Raw genomic sequence first — 19169 nt, 5'->3', positions numbered from 1 at the left:
TTATTTAACTTCTATGCAGAGTACATCATGAGAAACGCTGGGCTGGAAGAAGCACAGCTGGAATCATGATTGCTGGGAGAAATACCAATAACCTCAGATATACAGATGCTGCTGCTGCTGCTGCTAAGTCGCTTCAGTCGTGTCCGACTCTGTGCGACCCCATAGACAGCAGCCCACCAGGCTCCTCCCTCCTCAGTCCCTGGGATTCTCCGGGCAAGAACACTGGAGTGGGTTGCCATTTCCTTCTCCAATGCATGAAAGTGAAAAGTGAAAGTGAAGTCGCTCAGTCGTGTCAGACCCTCAGCGACCCATGGACTGCAGCCTACCAGGCTCCTCCCTCCTCCGTCCATGGGATTTTCCAGGCAAGAGTGCTGGAGTCGGACACCACCCTTATGGCACAAAGTGAAGAGGAATTAAAAAGCCTATTGATGAAAGTGAAAGTGGAGAATGAAAAAGTTGGCTTAAAGCTCAACATTCAGAAAACGAAAATCATGGCATCTGGTCCCATCACTTCATGGGAAATAGATGGGGAAACAGCGGAAACAGTGTCAGACTTGATGTTTTGAGGCTCCAAAATCACCTTAGATGGTGATTGCAGCCATGAGATTAAAAGACGCTTACTCCTTGGAAGGAAAGTTATTACCCACCTAGATAGCATATTAAAAAGCAGAGACATTACTTTGCCAACAAAGGTCCGTCTAGTCAAGGCTATGATTTTTCCAGTAGTCATGTATGGATGTGAGAGTTGGACTGTGAAGAAAGCTGAACACCCAAGTATTGATGCTTTTGAACTGCGGTGTTGGAGAAGACTCTTGAGAGTCCCTTGGACTTCAAGGAAATCCAATCAGTCCATCATAAAGGAGATCAGTCCTGGGTGTTTCATTGGAAGGACTGATGCTGAAGCTGAAACTCCAGTACTTTGGCCACCTCATGCGAAGAGTTGACTCATTGGATACCCTGATGAGGCGAGGGATTAGGGGCAGGAGGAGAAGGGGACAACAGAGGATGAGATGGCTGGATGGCATCATGGACTCGATGGACATGAGTCTGAGTGAATTCCAGGAGTTGGCAATGAACAGGGTGGCCTGGAGTGTTGCTATTCATGGGTTTGCAAAGAGTCAGACAGGACTGAGAGACTGAACTGAACTGAACGAAAGCTTAATCATTTCTGACATTTGGTCTTGGGTTTTGCTGACAAGCTTGGATGGATTCACAATGATAAACTTTTTTGTAAACACTGTGATCCTCCTATCGGACCTGACTTGTTCACTGTGATTTTTCCAGTACACTGCCTGGCAAAGTAGCATATCAAGAAGTACAAACCTTGATTGAATTAAAGTTAAATGTAAATAAATAATCAGCCATAGTAAAAATATTTTTTAAGAATCTAGTAGAATAGTTTAGCACCCAACTAATAAAAGTATAAAAAAATAAGTCTTCAAAGTCTGAATAAGATTGGAAAATGCTTGATTTAGTTGACATTTTTAGAACACCAACTAGTAATACCCATTTATTTTTCAAGTTCCCATTATATATTCTCAAAGGTAGGCCACGTGCTTAGCCATAAATTAGGTCTTAAGAACTTAAAAATTATTTTCTGATCATAACAAAATTAAGTTAGAAGTCAACAACAATAAGAAAAGGCAAGTAAATAAATAAGTAATAAAATAAAAATCTAAAATATATTTTGTATTTTACATAATAGACTTGGCATATTGAAATATTTTGGTCTCCCATTAGTAGAAGCCAGACTCCTAGGCTAACCTTTGAGCAGCCACCAATTAGGCTTTCTTCTCAGTATTGATGGCCATCACCTAGTTTCTATCTAAAAGTCTTTGGATGGTCTTTGCTTTGTTACTCACAATTCACATGAATTCACAATTCATCTTTTAGTTACTGCTGAATTTTTTTTTTTTTTTTAGTTTATCAGCCCACTGGTGGATATGACAGAAAGTCTTAACCCTAAAGAGAAAGCTTTTGTAGTAAAATCCTCAAGAAGTAGTCATTTGAGCAGTGAGCCTTTTTCTGGACCATATCAAAATCGAAGTTAACATGTAAATATTCAAGAAACTAAGTAACAGTGTCTTTGTATGTATAAGACTCCCATCGAATGACTTACTAAACTCTCTGGCACTTGCCTGCATTTCCAAATATCTTTGAATATTATGACTGCTGTAGTTAAATAGCCAAAACATCACTTAAATTATTCACACAGTGTGACTGATAAAGGATAAGATAAATAACAGCCTTTGGGATGGTTGAAGAAAACAGAGATCAATAGATGAGCCATGCGTGCTACTGAAACATTGAAATGGAGAAGTTAATGATTAAACCTGTGGTGTCTCTTTAAATATGTACGGTCTTCCTTGGCTGCAATCTTCATTCTGTATTATGGAAATAAACAAAGATCACTCAAATGAGAGGAAGCCACGGCTATTTTTTCAGAGCTTAATATAGCAAGAATCAGCCCATAACGACACTTGGACTCAAAGATCAGCAAGGGAGTAGCAGTGCTTTACCGTGAAAAGTAGTGGGGGCTTCCAGTATGCTGGAACTGGAGGTGAGTCTCCTGTGGGAAACAGGAAGCAGGCTGATGAGAAGTGGAGCTTCTGACAAGGTTGAATTAATGAGCATATTCATCTTTTTCTGGTTGGTTCTGGGTTGGAAAGAAGGGCAAAAATAGGGAAGCTGACAATCAGTGAAGACCTGACCGCTTTGGGCAGATTGTTGTAGAGGCTGTGAGTGAGAACTCAGTTGTCTGGCCCTTGTTTATTTGCATGTTCAGTCTCTCAGCATTAAGATTTCATACGCTAGCTTTACCAGAGTGAACTCAGTATTTCTATCCTGTGCTAGAACCAGCACTCTAAAAGAGTAGTTACATTCTGGTGATCCTGAGTAATTGCCACGTCCACTCTGAAATCAGTGTCACTCCAGAGCATACATTCTCAGGGAGGGCAATATCACCCCCTTGCGAGTGGTTCTTGGGGGCAAAAAAATGTTCTCTTCTGATGTATGAAGCACAGATTTATGTAGAACATATATGTATTTATATAGAACATGTAATACATAAACAGACAAACAGAACTGAGGTTGAATGTGGGGCTCAGGAAAAAAATGTCTGAAATAGAAGTGAGGGCGGGGAGAAGGTAGAGAATAAGGAAATAAAAAGTTTGAGAAACATGCTGTAGAGCCTAGATAAATACTTCTACCTAAAACAAAGCTTTCAGCCAGGGAGTTAAATAGCATCAGACCTTCCCTCTTGAAGTATCTTTGTCTGGTAATTTCTGGCTCTTCAAATTTCTCCCCAGTTGGTTTAGTTTCTGTTCTAAATACAACTACTGTCCCTTCTCTCAAAGCACTAGGTATATTGCCAGAATAAAGGGAAGTACAGCCATCCCAGACTCCCCTGTAATATCAATAAATAGACCCAATTCCCACATAATCACTCTTTTCCATTGCCAGAAAACAGATGTGAGTTCAAAAAATATACAATGAGAGTAGTGGTTTTACTCCACCATTTTGTCAAGATAAAGGAGAGTCATATAATTTTACACTGTATGTTTGAGCCACTAAAATTACACTACAATCACTGGACTATTATGGATAATAAAGAAATGACTGTACACTTAAAAATGGTTAAGATGGTAAATTTTATATTATGTATATTTGACTACAATTTTAATAAATGACAAGCTAACTTTTCACTCTAGTCCAATGCCAAGGTCTTTGCATATAGCAAAGACCCTTGTGTACATGAAGTCTTTTTTCCTGTCTTACCATTCTTAACAGCGTACAGTGAATCTGAAGGCCTTTCTGCATATAACTTTCTGATTATGTGCTCTACCACTCAGAAGAGAGTATGTGCTCCCTCCCATGGCAAATTAGATATCTCAGTTTAGTTAGAGTCCCTAGCTTTGTCCTATTGGCTCTTGCTCTTTCCTAAAATGAGAGCAACCACTAGTCAACCTCTCCACTCCTTCACTATCCCAGCCTCATATACATGTATGACCAGCACCACATCACCTCACATTCACAGACTGCATGTGTGCATGCTCAGGCTCTTCAGTCATGTCTGACTCCTTGTGACCCTACGGACCTTATCCCACCAGGCTCCTTTGTCCGTGGGATTCTCCAGGCGAGAATACTGGAGTGGGTTGTTTCTAAAGTCTTCTGCATTGGCAAGCAGGCTCTTTACCACCAGCACCACCTGGGAAGCCCAAGCCATAAAGGAATTATTATAACCATGGCCATTTTGTGAGAATCTAGCTCCAAGGATCTGAAACATATTTTCTCATAAAATCATATAGTTATTTCTTAAGTCAGTAGCTAATATAAGCAAACTGTTCAAATTTTTAAAAACCCATAGACTATTCAAAGAACAATCAAAGAAGTGCACAAAAGCCTCCTCTCTGGCTAATGTCTGTTCTAATAGGAAGCAAGAGACCTTAATTATGTATTGAGTGTAAGATGAACTACTTATTTGGTATTACTGATCATTGGGGCAAGGAAAACATTTCACACTACACATGGGAAATAGTTTTTAGAGACTTGTATGTAAACAAATACAAATCGACATGATTTAAATTCTTTTATGACAAGCTCCACACAGAGAAGCACCTGCCCAATTAATTTTGCAACATCCAAGTTTATGATTCTCATCCCATCTCTAGTTCTTCCATTTCTAGCTATCCAGCCTATGCTGTTGCCTGTTTTTTATATCTAAAGTTAAGTCTGATTGTATTCCTTCACCTGGCAAAAACTCTAAGTGGCTCCCTAGTACACACTGAATACTGAATTTAAGACTAAAGAATATGTCCAGGATCAACCTTTATACCCTATATCCTGGTGAAACTAAACTAAGAGATAGTCCCTAAAGATCTCCAGGTTTCTCACTCAGCCTTGTGTACAGTTATTCCTTTGACTTGAAATTTCTTCTTTCCATACATCTAAATCCATAGGATTATCCCCCTAGCTATCATCTCTGTATCTCTAGGTGGAAATTAATTTGGTTGTAAATAACACACTCACTTGGTGGCTCAGTGTTAAAGAATACGCCTGCTAGTACAGGAGGCCCAGGTTCAATCCCTGGGTCAGGAAGATCCCCTGGAGAAGAGAATGGATACCCACTCTAATATTCTTGCCTGGAGAATGCCATGGACAGAGGAGCGTGGCGGGCTATAGTCCATAGGGTCGTGAAGAGTTGGACACGACTTAGCAACTGAACAACAACACAAGCAGAATAATCTGCCAAACTCTGGTTGGTAAGGAAAGCAGAAAATTGTATGGAAACAGATGGGGTTATTGTTGAAGGTAACCTGGAAAAAGTGACTTTTGACCTGGATTATAAAAGACATGCTAGAAAAGTCATTCCCACACAGGTGGACAGAGTTCTCTAATTAGGTGGAGATTAAGGAGGGTACTGGGCAAAAGAATAAGTACCTTTGTACTTCCTTTACTTCTCTTGCAGAGCAGAGGGACAGGAGTAAGATCTGTTCAGCTCCCTCACTGCTCTCAGCCCTGTCATTCTCACTCTCTCCTTTCTTGCCACACATGAGATCCCATTTTTCCTTACTTCCAGTTGCAGCCACCAAGAACACAGAGAAAGACCCAGTGTTATTTTTTACTCATTTAATTTTTCACAGGCATTTAATGAGGCACTAGAGAGAGAAGGATGGAAGAGAGAGATAAAAGAACAAATGGAACATCTCCAATCTTTATTAGGAGGCAATTTAACAAATAATATGTAGTATTGGGCTGTTTATTTGGTTATTTTTAATTTAGACCCTACTATCCATCCTTCACCCTTATCTTCCCTGCCCATTGCCCCAGGAAAAGGACGCCTGCAGATAACATCCTCTATTATCCAGTTTCCTTTGTCCTCTGCCTTCAGTTGGGACATACAAGCAGGAAAGACTAGAAGAAAGAGGCCAGAGTATTTATTCTGTCTGTTTTTTATCTGCTTTGTGCTGCAATCTGACATTGGCTGCATCCTTCCAGGGCAATAACTCACAGGGACCCTACTTCAAAGACTCAGTTTCTTTAAAGAAGCTATTACTATAAATATCTCCAGGGATAACATGGTAATCAAAACGTATAACCTGCCATGGTGGTGTTTCATTTATCATGGGGTACTTAAGAACGAAGTTCATGGGTAGCATTCTAAGTTATGGTTTGATTTCAGCACTTAGAAAAATTCTAGATCTGAGTCAAAAATCTCACTTAAGTTGCCATAATAGAAATTCATGGCTTTTCATCGTTTCCAGATTCAAATCAGTTCATAGACCCAAAACGCCCTCTTTGAAACAGAGGCCAGAGCCCGCAATGCTCCTACAGCACATCCTTAAATCTTCTTCCCAGTCTCCTTCAGAAAGACATGGGACTTAAGCTACGTTTGAGAATGCTCGGTGAGAAGGGATATGACCAGACCTCCCAGGAGTTATTAAATCCTGGCTCTAGGAGTTAAAACATCCATTGCTATGGAGTTAAAACATCAGTCGTGTCCAGGGTACATTAATTTTTCTATTGCTGCTGTAACAAATTATTATAATCTAGTGGCTTAAAGTACTCTTGCCTGGAAAATCCCATGGATGGAGGAGCCTGGTAGGCTGCAGTCCATGGGGTTGCTAAGAGTCTGACATGACTGAGCGACTTCCCTTTCACTTTTCACTTTCATGCATTGGAGAAGAAATGGCAAGCCACTCCAGTGTTCTTGCCTGGAGAATCCCAGGGATGGGGGAGCCTGGTGGGCTGCCGTCTATGGGGTTGCACAGAGTCGGACACGACTGAAGCGACTTAGCAGCAGCAGCAGCAGCAGTGGCTTAAAACAACACAAATGTATTGTCTTATACTTCTGGAGCTCAGAAGTCTGAAATAGGTCCTACTGGGTTACAGTCAAGGTATCACCAGAGCTGCATACCTTCTAGAGGTTCTAGGGGAGAATTCATTTCCTTACCTTTTCCGGCTTTAAGAGTCTGCTGCATTCCTTGACTCATTTCTCCCCTCACTCACAGAGAGAGCTGGTGGTAAGAAAGGCTAAGTGGAAGCCCCTGGAACTGCTCTTCTATATCCATATAGTAAGCTAAAAGGAATACTGTGTCCCTGGACAAGGACAGAGATTGGTGTCGCTATTTAAAAACCCAAAAGAGGCAAGAGTGCAGGTTCCCTACCCTATACTCAGTTAACTTCCTGTTCAGCCCAGACAAAAGATGGATTATGGAACCATGCCCATTGTACCAGCATGGTGACTTCACTGGACCAGACAATACAATCCTAGTATCTGTGGCTATTAACTCGAAGAGTACTTTTCTCTTTTCTTCAGGGCCATCTCAAATTGCCATCACCTGGAAGGGTGAGCAGTATAATTTCACCATCTTACTTTCAGGGCAATGCCAACTACCTTGTTGTTTCATCACTAAGTCATGGCCAGCTCTCTTACAACCCCGTGAACTGTAACTTTCTCAGCTCCTCTGTCCACGGGATCTCCCAGGCAAGAATACTGGAGGGGGTTGCCATTTCTTTCTCCAGGGATAGAACTGCATTGTGTCCTGTGTCTCCCACATTGACAAATGGATTCTTCACTGCTGAGTCACCAGGGAAGTCCCAGCTCTCTTCTCTATCATAATATAGCCTCCTGGGATCTTGATCATCTTGAAATCCCATAGAACATCACATGAGTCCATTACATTGGTGACAAGCTAACTGGACCTTGGGAACAGTAAGTAGCAAGTTCCTTATATATTTCAGCGAGACAAATATGACCGCAGAATAGAGGATAAATCCCATGAAAATGTTTGCAAGGATTCAAGGGATTTAGCAGTCTAGAACATGTTACGATATCCCCCCTAAAATGATGGGTAAGTCACTACCCTCTGTGTGCCCACCAAAAAGAGGAACAGTGTTTGCCAGAACTCTCTGGATTTTGGAGACACCATATACCACAACCAGCTGTGCTTCTCCAAGCTGTTTGCTCAGTAGTACCTATGGCTGTCTGTTTTGAATGGAACCTAGAACAAGAGAGGGCTCCCCCTAGGTCTAGGCTATAGTGCAAGCTGCCCTGATCCTTGGATCTTAATGACCCAACAGATAATAGTTATTACAAGTGTCTGTGGCAGGCAAGCTTCTGGCAAGCCCCAATAGGAAAATCACAGGTAATCTGCCTAGGATTTTTAGAAAAAAGTCATGCTCTTCGCCAAAATATTAGTTATCTTTTGATGTATATTAAGGTTTCCCAGATGGTGCTAGTGGTAAAGAACCTGCCTGCCAATGCAGGAGACACAAGACTGCAGTTCGATCCTGGGGTGGGGAAGGTACCCTGGAGAAGGAAATGGCAACCCATTCCAGTATTCTTGCTTGGAGAATCCCATGGACACGGAGCTTGGCCGACTGCAGTCCACAGTGTCATAAAGAGTTGGACAAGACTGAAGCAACTTAGCACACATGCACAAAGGTAACACCCAGCTCTGGGGCTCATTTTGGATGCGGGCTACAACAGTCAATGACTATTCACTAAATGACAATCAGTTCCTCTCTTTCTATAGGGCCCTGGTAGACACTGAAAGCATGATCGTAGAACACCTGGTATATTAGCGTGCAGGGTCCACTGTAGCAAAGTACCACAGATAGGATGGCTTAACAGCATTTCACTGCCTGACAGTTCTGGAGGCTGGGGTTGTTGTTGTTCGGTTACTCAGTTGTATCTGACTCTTTGCGACCCCATGGAGTGCAGCAGGTCAGGCTTCCCTGTCTTTCACTATCTCCCAGAGTTTGCTCAAATGCCTGTCCACTGAGACAGTGATGCTTTCCATCTGAAGGCTGACAGACTGAAATCAAGGGATCAGCAGGGTTGGCTCCTTCTGAGACCCGAGCGAAAGGATCTGTTCTAAATCTGTCTCCTTGGCTTGTAGATCATAGCCTTCTTTGTGAGTCTCTTCATACCATCTTCTCTCTATGTGTATCTTGTCTCTGTTTTCAAATTTTCTCTTTTTATAAGTATACCACTCATATTACATTAGGTCCCACCCTAATGACTTCTTTTTGACCTGATGACTTCTACAAAGACCTTGTCTCCAAATAAGGTAACTTTCTGAAAAGTGACTGGGGATTGGGATTCCAGCATATCTTTTTTGGAGGTGACACAATTCAACCCATAATTATACAACCTGAACTTCAATAACAAACTGGTTATCACCTGGCCCACCAGATGATAAAGCTGAGTATGTTCAGCCATGTCCCATGAGTAAGTGAAAATGGTATCTATAGACACAGTAGATGAGCACAAGTGGTTCAGACGACATAAGAAAATTACATAAGCAATGAGCTTGGACTCCATGGTGCTTCTCCCACTGCTTGGTGTTTTTCCCTAAACACACACCTATAACTGCATAGCAGTTCCTCATAAACAGGCAACAGAGAAGGGAAGAGTCAGCCTTATGCAAAGTAAGCTGGCACCAGTCACAAATGATGGCTGCTACATTATAGCCCCTCTCAGGGATGCTCTGAAATAGAGTAGAAAGAGAAATCTTCCTAACAGAGAAAACTTGGAGTAGTACATCTGTTTTCCATTGTGCATGAAAAGAGATGGCCTAACATAAGATTTACACTGACTTACAGGTGGTGGCTAATGTGTTGGCCAGTTGGTGTCTTAGGGACTTGGGAAGAGCAAGATGGAAAGACTAGTGACAAAGAGATCAGGTGGGAGAAATTTAGGAAAGGATCTCTTGAAGTTGACAGAGTGTGGAGATATTTGTGTTTTGTGGAATACTTTCCAGAGAACAAGATGATCTGCCCATGGATGTCAGCCAGCTTCCCCAGGGCTTGCTGAAAGGATAGTGTCACGTGAGGGTATGCAGGTTAAGCATGTGGGCCGTTGTACAGACTTCCCTTCTCCATTGCTGAGTGCACAAACCGGTGAGAGCTGAGGCCAGCACTGAGCCATTCCCTGAAGTCCTTGTCGGATGACCTCTCTTTCCAGCTCCAGTTTACAGGCTGCAGCCACACTATTGACTCACCTTTCCCAGCAGCTGGAAGAGGGAGGAGGGGATGGATCTGAGAAATACTTGTAAAAGGCAGAACTGGGAGGAAATGACGGCCACGTGAACGTAGCAGGAGAATGGAGAAGAAAAACTGAGATGACTCAAGTCTTTCTCTTTTTTGAACTGATGAGTGGGGACACTTTTAATGTAATTGGTGAGTGGGGGTACTTTTAATGAAGACAGAAATCATCAGAGGAAGGTGAGGTGAGACTGATGGAAAGGATAAAGAGTTCAGTGTGGGCCTCTGAAGGTGGGTGTGGGTAAGTGGATGTGTCATAAGCAACTAGCAGTCAGAGGGGAAAATGATTCCTGAGTTCAGAAGTGACTTTCAGACTGGACATAAAGGATGGAAACTGGAGTTTATTCATAATCGTATGTCAATGCCCCACAGGACTTTGCATTTTGAACTTTTTACCTCTAACTTTGGAAGAGAGACTTTGTTTTGCAGCTGAGTGAACAAGCTGAAGAGGACTTGTAGAGAGCAGGAGTGCTTATCCACAAGAGGAAGTAAGTAGAGGGACCCTAATGCAAAGGTTCTGTTGTGTATTTCAGACTGAAAGTGCCAAGGGCACAAAGCTCATCTATCTTGTCTCACTTCTCTATCTCTGGAATCTAGATGAGAGCCTAATGCTTTGTATCCACACAAGAATTTGGGGCATGGGTGAAGTAAATGGGAGGATGTGGGGATGAATGAGTAAAGGAAAAGGGGAATGAGTGAAGGAACCTACTGGGCATCCTGGGGACCTGGAGGAAGAAGCCACACCTTTTTTTTTTCCAAATGCTCTTTGGAAGACTGAAAGATAAAAGGCCGTGTGGAGTGGCAGTTAAGAACATGGACTCTGAATTCAGGCTCCACGACTTCCTAGCTGCCTTTACTTGGCCAGCTGACTTAACCTTCTGCTTCCTCCCTGTAAAATAAACACAAAGATGCTTAGAGCAGCTCCTGGGGAAAATAAGTTGCACATAAGTGTTAGCGTTATTATTTCTGGCATCTTGATGAGAAGGTAAGCCTGAAAGACCAACCAGAAATCCCCTCCGGAGAATGAATCCAGACACTTAGCCTCTAAGTGTCATCCATAAGCGAAACAATCACTTTTTCTCTCTCTGCCTTCCAGGAGCTTTAAATACCCTAGAAATCCCCACCATACCATTCACTGGCAAAGGACAGAGATCTGGGTTTTAGTTCCAGCTGCCAGCAGTGAACTCTCTGAGTCTGCAGAGCCCTATACCTTCTCTGAGCTAAGTGCCCTCGCTTGCCCACTCGAGGTTGCAGGAATTGAGCGCAGAGGTCCCTTTCAGTGAGGGCGGGCCATGCTCTCCCGCCGACCTGCAGCCTCCGGGTTCCACGTCGGATGCCGCGCGCCGGCTCGCCGCAGCTCGGGCTGTCACACCCCTCCAGCGCGTTCCCGGGACCTCGCACCCTGCGAGTCTGGCAGCCACCCAGTGCACCGCGCGCCCATAGGGAGGTGCCTCTCGGGCGCCCCCCGGCCCGGACGCCAGTTCTCTCCGGCCGGTGCGCCTTCTCCCGCAGCCTGCCTGCAGCCCTTTATACCAAGCCAACCCGGCGCTCACTAATATTTAACTCGGGGCTGAAACTTGGACGCGCCTTGTGACTACGTGCCCGGCGCTCCGGAGCTGCACGCGCGTCCGGGCGGCTCGCCAGGCTTCTGACTGCGCTCCGGCTCCGAAACTTCAGTTTCGAAGAGACGCAGACCATGAAGGTGAGTGATTAAAAGGCCCCCCACCCCGCAAAGAGCCCCAGGGGTGAGTTGTAGATGCCTCTTCACTAAAGTCTCCCCAGATTACCGCCCCCCCGCCACCACCCAAAGCTCGCAGATCGAAACCAGGGGCTCTCATTAGGCGGAAGCTCCAGAGCCACCCTCTGACAGGTGAAGGGACGCCCCAAGGCTCCTGACTCGCTCTCGAAGCCGCGGGGCTAAGAACCCAGGGACCGAGGCTTGGAGGACCTGGAGAGCCACCGGCAAAACACGCGCCAGAACCCTTACTTGGATTCTGAGGTGCGTTTAGACGCAAACATTAAATTGCCCGGAGGCCTCTGGCAAGGGAAAGCGCTCCTTGCAACCTCCGACTCGCGAGCTCCAAACCCTCCCAGCCCCTGGTGCCCCTCTCCCAGTGCGCGCGCGACGGCAAACTCCGCTGCCTCCTGTGCAGCCGGGACCCCGACCCTCTAACCCAGACTGGGGCCAGATGGCTGGCTCTAACTGGACCTGACCTGCCCGGCTTGCAGACACCATGGAAGGTGCTCCTGGGATTGCTGGCGATCGCTGCGCTCGTCACCGTCATCACTGTGCCCGTGGTTCTGCTGACCAAAGACAGTAAGTTTAAAACGTTTGAAAAAGATAAGACAGTTGGAGACCGGGATCAGGTTCTATTTTAACATTCCTAGGAGACCTAGGGATTTTGCTGGGGACTGGGTGGGACCGGTGTGCCAGGTCTTGGGGCTCAGGCTTCGCTGGCGTGATTGCCCCTTCTAGTGTCGCCCCTAGATTCGCTTCGTTGGTCTCCGGTGTTTAGGCTGCGAGAGCCCTGCACCTGCCACGTTTTACATATGGCAAATACACACTTTCTGAAAATAAGGGGAAATTTTGAGATCTCTTTTTATCAAATTTAAATTTAGTACCTTTTGAATCTCAGGGTTTTTTTTTTTTTTTTTTTTTTTCCTTAAAAAGAGCTTTCATGGTTGTGATCTTCAAAGGAAAAGAGACAGTGTTTAAAGATCCCAACGAGCTGTAAGGATGTCATGAGGGGAGGGAAAAATTTAAGAAAAAAACCCCAAATACAGTTTTGAGAAAAGAAAGTCCATAGGGAACCCAGGTGGTTTTCCATAAAGCTGATGGAAAATATCACTGTGTCCATGGTGATATTCAAGTGGTTTTCCATAGAGCTGGTGGAAAATATCACCATGTCCATGGCGATCTTCAGAGGAGGTGGGATGAGTTATGTTTGGTGGAGTCTTTCATTTAAATCCACCTTGGTTTTTTTTTAGCTTGCTTCGCTGTTTCAGTTTAGTCCTAGTTTTTAATATAAAACATCCATATAACGAAATGCACAGTACTGGATGCAAACAAGTGAGAATAACTAGTTTGGGTCTCCTCCGGCCCTGCTGCTGCTGCTGTTGCTAAGTCGCTTCAGTCGTGTCCAATCTGTGTGACCCCATAGATGGCAGCCCACCAGGCTCCCCCATCCCTGGGATTCTCCAGGCAAGAACACTGGAGTGGGTTGCCATTTCCTTCCCCTCTGGCCCTACTTCCTTTTAAATAGTTCTTTCATTTAAGTATTCACATTCTAGTCAGCTAACTGAAGTGCCTTCTCTGATGGTCTAGTCAACCAGGAAATGTGTGGACGATGCTTATATACTGGGAGGTCTTATCTAGATTTCAAAGTGACAGTTCAGAATTAGTTTGTAGAACCATCAAAAATCATATTTGGCCAGCAATTTCAGGGCCAGGGCAAAGGTGCCAAAGGTTAAATAACTGAGTCTGTTGACCTATTGATAATAATTTTCAGTAACTTTAAAAAGCCATGGTTACCACCATTTTAGGCTGTTAAATGGTAGGCATCTGTCCACTTTCTCAACTCTTTGTTACAAGCTGTTAAAATATAACTGCTTTCATAAAGTGGTACTTTGTATATTTAAACAACCACAGGCACACAAAGCCTTCCTGTGGGGAAAGGATGGGTCGCCCATACAATCAGTAACTATTCACGTGACCTACACCATGTTCCAGGAACTGTGCAAGTTGCTGCAAATCCAAAGATTAAATTTTATAAATACAAAGACCTCCAACTTCAGGAAGTTTACAAGCTAGTGGGAAACAGATATGCAAACAAATCAAAGTAACCTGGATAGTCCATCTCTAACATATTGTGAGGCACCCAGGCCTCCTTGGCAGAATGGATGAAACTGTAATTATCAGAACTTCCTTTCAAGAAAGTTGAAAGGGACATCAAACTTTGATAATAAGTCACTTGAGACAGCAGTGAAATGAGTTAGGGGCTTGAGTCATGCAGCTGACTTCCGTGGGATTTGTTTAAGTTAACTACAGGGATTTTGTTTTGCTGGAAGAAGTATACAGACTGGGGAGGGGCTGTCTCACCATTTCCCTTAAACCATACCTAGTCTCTTCTCCAAATGAAATTTGAACAAAGATTTCAATGACATTTTCTTGAAGGGGACTTCCAGAGAGGTTCACATGTCTCCACCTAACTTTTATTATGATGCAGTGAGGAAGTTTAGAGAGGCTTGAGCAAACTTCTCAGAGTGTTAGGAAGATCACTTCCGGGAAAGATGTCTCACAAGAGGTTTCTTTTGTAGGGAGGCCTGAAGAGTTAATATCAGTTCCTGGAGGTAAGTTTTTAAGAAAATTTAGAATGACTTGTGAGTCATCTTAGAGACACAATATCACCTCCTCTATCTGGGATCGTACGAGGACTCGTAGCAAGAGAGAAGAGTGAGCGGCAAGACTAACCTGTGGATGATGGAAAATTCTAGTGTGCCTGCAATGTGGAGCAGGACAGTGGGAAGGTAGACGGACATGGGACAAGGCTGGAGGGGAAGAAGAGGAAGTGACCAGGAGACTGATGATGCAGAGTAGAATTTGGAGGCTATGATTAGACTTTGATAATTGGAAACGTAGGAAGTAAGGGAATAGGGTGGCTGAGAACTCCTCTTAAACTACTGGGTGGAGATGTGGTTTCATTGTGCTTTATTTACATTTAGACAATCAAATTATTTTTCTCCTGTATTTCTTAATTGGCATGTATGTATATTTGAGGAGAAAAGGGAAATTATCTTGTTTCAACTCCTCCCTTAGGAACAAAGATAAAAGCTCAGCTTTTTTGCTAAGCCAGCAATACCATTTCTGAACCACAATAAGGTATAACCTTTTTACAAAGGATCCAGACACATCACCCAAGAAGCGGCCCTCAATATTGTCCATCAAGGTTTTAAAGTCAAAACCAGAAAGGAAGAGAAGAAGTGAGTTGGGAGAGAGGAAATATAAATGAAAAGGAAAGGAAGTGGGGGGAAAAAAAGAAAGGAGGAAAGAGAAAAGGAAGAAAGATTTTGATAGAACAACAAAATAAAGTTTTGGATTACGTGGAAAGCAAAGTATTAAAAAGCCAAGAGAAAAAGGAAGAAGAAATGAGCAAGCTCAAGTTCATCCCCCAGAGAGGTTGGCTTAAAAGGTTAAGTGTTTCCATATGAAGAGCTGACTTAGGCAGAACTCTGGACACACTTGGAGCAGAGAGAGAGAGACTGAGACAGAGAAAGACAAAGGTGTAAGCTTAATACTGTTCACAATTTTTTTTTAGAATAAAAGCTCCTTGAGGTCAGGAGTTATACATTTCACCAGGTAATATTAAAAGTTTACCTCCTTCTGTATATATCATAACAGATTGAATTTTATTTTAAATTCCTCAAATATCCTAAGAGAGAAGGATATTGCATATTTAGATATTGTTTTCCAGAGAATCAGCAATAAAATATATAAAAATAATTTACTCATAGTGGAATTGAAATCTTCATGGCTTAGAGGCAATAAAACCTTCTCACTCAATATTTGCGATCCCTTTAATTCCCTCTTTATGATATAGGCTGAGTTTTTTAAATAGTTGTCAAATTGTTTTGTTATTGAGTTTTGTTATTTGTCGGATAGTTTTCTCACTGGGTTTTGTTATGGGATAGAGACATATCGGTTCTTCTTGTATTCTTTCCACTGCTGTAGCAGTAAATTTCCTCAGTATCTTCTTTCAGTGCATAGGAAATTTGACTGCTCTGCCATCCTCCAGTAATAAAAGAAAACCCAAATGTGAAGGAGGAGACAGGAATAATCAGAGAGAAAAAAAAGATAACATCTATGAAGTTTGCCTGAGGAAGTCCAGGATCTATTCCAGATTTAAAAACACAGAAGCAAGTCTGAATGAAAGCTTTGTATATTTCAGAGGACAAATTCTAAACAAAGAGCCCTGTAAAAGCTCTAGCTGACTCCAAGCTCACTCAGTTATCAAGCTTTGTAGAGTGTTCCTGAGGTCAGTGGGTTGGCCTTTTTCAGGCCAGCTATTTTGGCTTTTGGTTCCCTAGCTATAGCATGTGCCTTAAATTTCTCTATCTTAGACATCTTGCCTCTCATCTTAAAAGGGGTCAGAAAAAGGGAAGGCTACTTGCCTAACTGATGGTCAGAGAAAAGTGATATCAAGAGACTGACTAGAGCTAGATCAGTGTACTTGAAAATTTAAGACTTAAACTGCTGAACCTAGGAAATGTGACAGCAAGTACATGCAGGACCACCTTCCTTGTGGAAGAGAAGGTGTAAAGATGTAGTAACCAACACAGAATTCACTCTGTGCCAGATACTGGGCAAGGGTGTTCAACACACTTCTCATTTGATCCTTACAACAACCCTTTGACAGAGGTTATTATCTCCAGTTTTACAGAAGATTTAGAGAAATCTTGAGAGGGTACTTTAGTTATTTATTACTGCATAATGAATTGTCTCTAAACTTAAATATTTGTTATCGCACAGTCTCCGTCAGTCAGGAATTTGTCAGAGGCTTAGCTGGGTGATTCTGGCTCAAGGTCTCTGGTGTGGTTACAGTCAACACATCATCTGAAGGCTTAACTGGGGCTGGTCAGTCCTCATCCAAGCTGTCTTATGTAGCTGTTACCCAGAAGCCTCAGTTCCCTGACAAAGGATGGGCCTTTCCAAGCAGCTGTCTCCCCTTAGAATGAAGGCTCTAAGAGAACAACCAAGTAGGGAACCTCAAGAGTCTTTTTGACCTAGCCTCAGAGGTTATGTTCCACCACTTCTGCTGTGTTCTATTGGTCATACACACCAACCATGCCACAAAGTGAGAGGGCATTGCACACTGTGAATATTGGGGTGGGGCTCATTGGGGCCGTCTTGAAGGCTGGCTACCGAAGAAATTAAGGAACTCACTCAAAGTTCCACAGAGTTGAGATTCATGCTTAGACACCGTGCTTCTACAGTTGGTACTTTGTGATCAAGTATAAAATTAATGTGGCCATATTAGCATAAATTTGACAGCTTCATGTATTTCATTTCATGACTGCTAATGGAGATCCAAGCAGTCCATTCTGAAGGAATCAGCCCTGGGATTTCTTTGGAAGGCATGATGCTAAAGCTGAAACTCCAGTACTTTGGCCACCTCATGCGAAGAGTTGACTCATTGGAAAAGACTCTGATTCTGGGAGGGATTGGGGGCAGGAGGAGAAGGGGACGACAGAGGATGAGATGGCTGGATGGCATCACTGACTCCATGGACGTGAGTCTGAGTGAACTCCGGGAGTTGGTGATGGACAGGGAGGCCTGGCGTGCTGCGATTCATGGGGTTGCAAAAAGTCGGACATGACTGAGCGCCTGACCTGAACTGAACTGAATCCCTGAATGCTAAGTGTTCTGGGGGAAAGTCCTTGCTGCTGCTGCCTCTATTCCTACACAAAGCTGTAGAGAAACAATGACTTCCAGTCCAGAACGGACATGCCACTGGGGTTTTTTTTTTTGACTGTGCTGACTGTACTGGGTCTCCCCTGTGGCCCTTGGTCTCTTCATTATGGTACACAGTCTTCTCTAGTTGAAGCAAGCAGGCTAAGTTGCCCTGCAGCATGTGGGAATCTTAGTTCCTGGACCAAGAATTGAACAGGCATCTCCTGAACTGCACAGCAGATTCTTTATCACCAGAGAATTCTTTGTCACCTCTCTCCTGACTGGTCTTATGGGTGTTTTCAGTGGCGATAGTTGGTCCAGGTTTAGTACTTACCGTGCTTCTAATGCGTGTTGTGTCATTTCATTTGATCCTCACAAAACAATCCAGGTCAGAGAAGGTATTAGTTTCCTGACTTGGTACACCGAATAAAACTGAGGCATAGAAGTTTAGTGCTTTGTGAGGAAGTACTAGTACTTGGGAATTCAGATCCTGTAACTTCTAGCCTTCCCTATGTCTGCTGATATCTGTGTATGCTCGGTCACTTCAATTGTGCCCCGCTCTTTGCAACCCCGCGGACTGTGGCCCGCAAGGCTTCTCTGTCCATGGGATTTCCCAGGGAAGAATACTGGAGTGGGTTGCCATTTCTTCCTCCAGAAGATCTTTCTGAGCCAGGGATCAAACCCCTGTCTCCTGTGTCTCCTGCTTCAGCAGGCGATTTTTTATTGCTGAGCCAGCTGGGAAGCCACTGATTTCCATGAATAACTGTTTTAAAGAATTACTTTCATGGCAGCTTTTGTAACTTAATGACTAATCATGCTTTATGGCTTTCATTATTGTAAATCAATTATCTTGTAAATATTTTTACCTTTAGTCTTCAGAGGCCCCTTGTGACCTCCCAAAGAGGGTGTATCTCTCAATCTGAGAGCAAACTGAAACTACAAAATCAGCACTTCTGACTTTGCTGTTTTATTTTTGCTAAGTACTCTACTTGCAGTTGTGTACTGTGCTTCAAATTCACAACTTCCTAGGAAATCTTTTCAAACTTAATGATAAACCATTCGCTTTAGCTAACTGTCTGCAATAATAAGCACAAGTGATCAAGAAGACAGACGGACACAGGAAGGAGTTTCTCTGTTTCAAGCGTGAATGTGGCATGATCTTGTTTGTATTTCTAAACTATCTTTGACTCTGATCTAGATCATGGTGCAGGGTGGGGAGTGATTTATCCCAGTGAGAGAGGATGCTTACTTGGACAGAGTGGAATCAATGGAAGGGGCAGACATAAGGATGACTTTCTGAACAATTGACTGGCTGATCCAGGCCAAATGGAGAGCTTTATTTTGCCCTCATGGTTCTATGCTTGCCACAAGAGCTAATCTACAGTGGTTGCTCTAACTCTCTCATCCTACTTGGATACATTTCCGCTTTCCAAGGCAGGGCTCTGAGGGCCTTCTACATTATGCAACCAGCCTGTCAACAGAAGGTCATTCTTTAATCCAGCAAATATTTATTGTGTATTTTGTACATCAGGCACTTTGTTGATCACTGGAGATATAAAAACAATTGCCCTCAAATAATTCACAAATTTAAAAGAAGCATAAACATTAACTATGATAAAAAGCCCTAAGTGGCCTTCTAGTAAATGATCAAAGTGCTGTGGAAGCTCTACAG

General features: G+C 43.3%; 1 protein-coding gene across 1 annotated transcript in view; it reads left to right on the top strand.

Annotated features, from left to right (window-relative positions):
* Window positions 1-11483: 11483 nt before the first annotated feature.
* Window positions 11484-19169, top strand: part of DPP4 (dipeptidyl peptidase 4) — an 82099-nt gene continuing 74413 nt past the window's right edge. The window contains exons 1-2 of the mRNA XM_040229234.1: window positions 11484-11752; window positions 12280-12367. Coding sequence (XP_040085168.1) covers window positions 11747-11752; window positions 12280-12367 — 94 coding nt within the window. The 5' untranslated portion in view covers window positions 11484-11746. The remainder of the gene's footprint in view (window positions 11753-12279; window positions 12368-19169) is intronic.

The sequence above is a fragment of the Oryx dammah genome, unplaced genomic scaffold, assembly GCF_014754425.2.
Source record: "Oryx dammah isolate SB20612 unplaced genomic scaffold, SCBI_Odam_1.1 HiC_scaffold_27, whole genome shotgun sequence".
In the NCBI taxonomy this organism is placed as follows: Eukaryota; Metazoa; Chordata; class Mammalia; order Artiodactyla; family Bovidae; genus Oryx; species Oryx dammah.
Note: the sequence above shows the minus strand (reverse complement) of the source record. Positions and strands in the feature narration are given on the sequence as shown.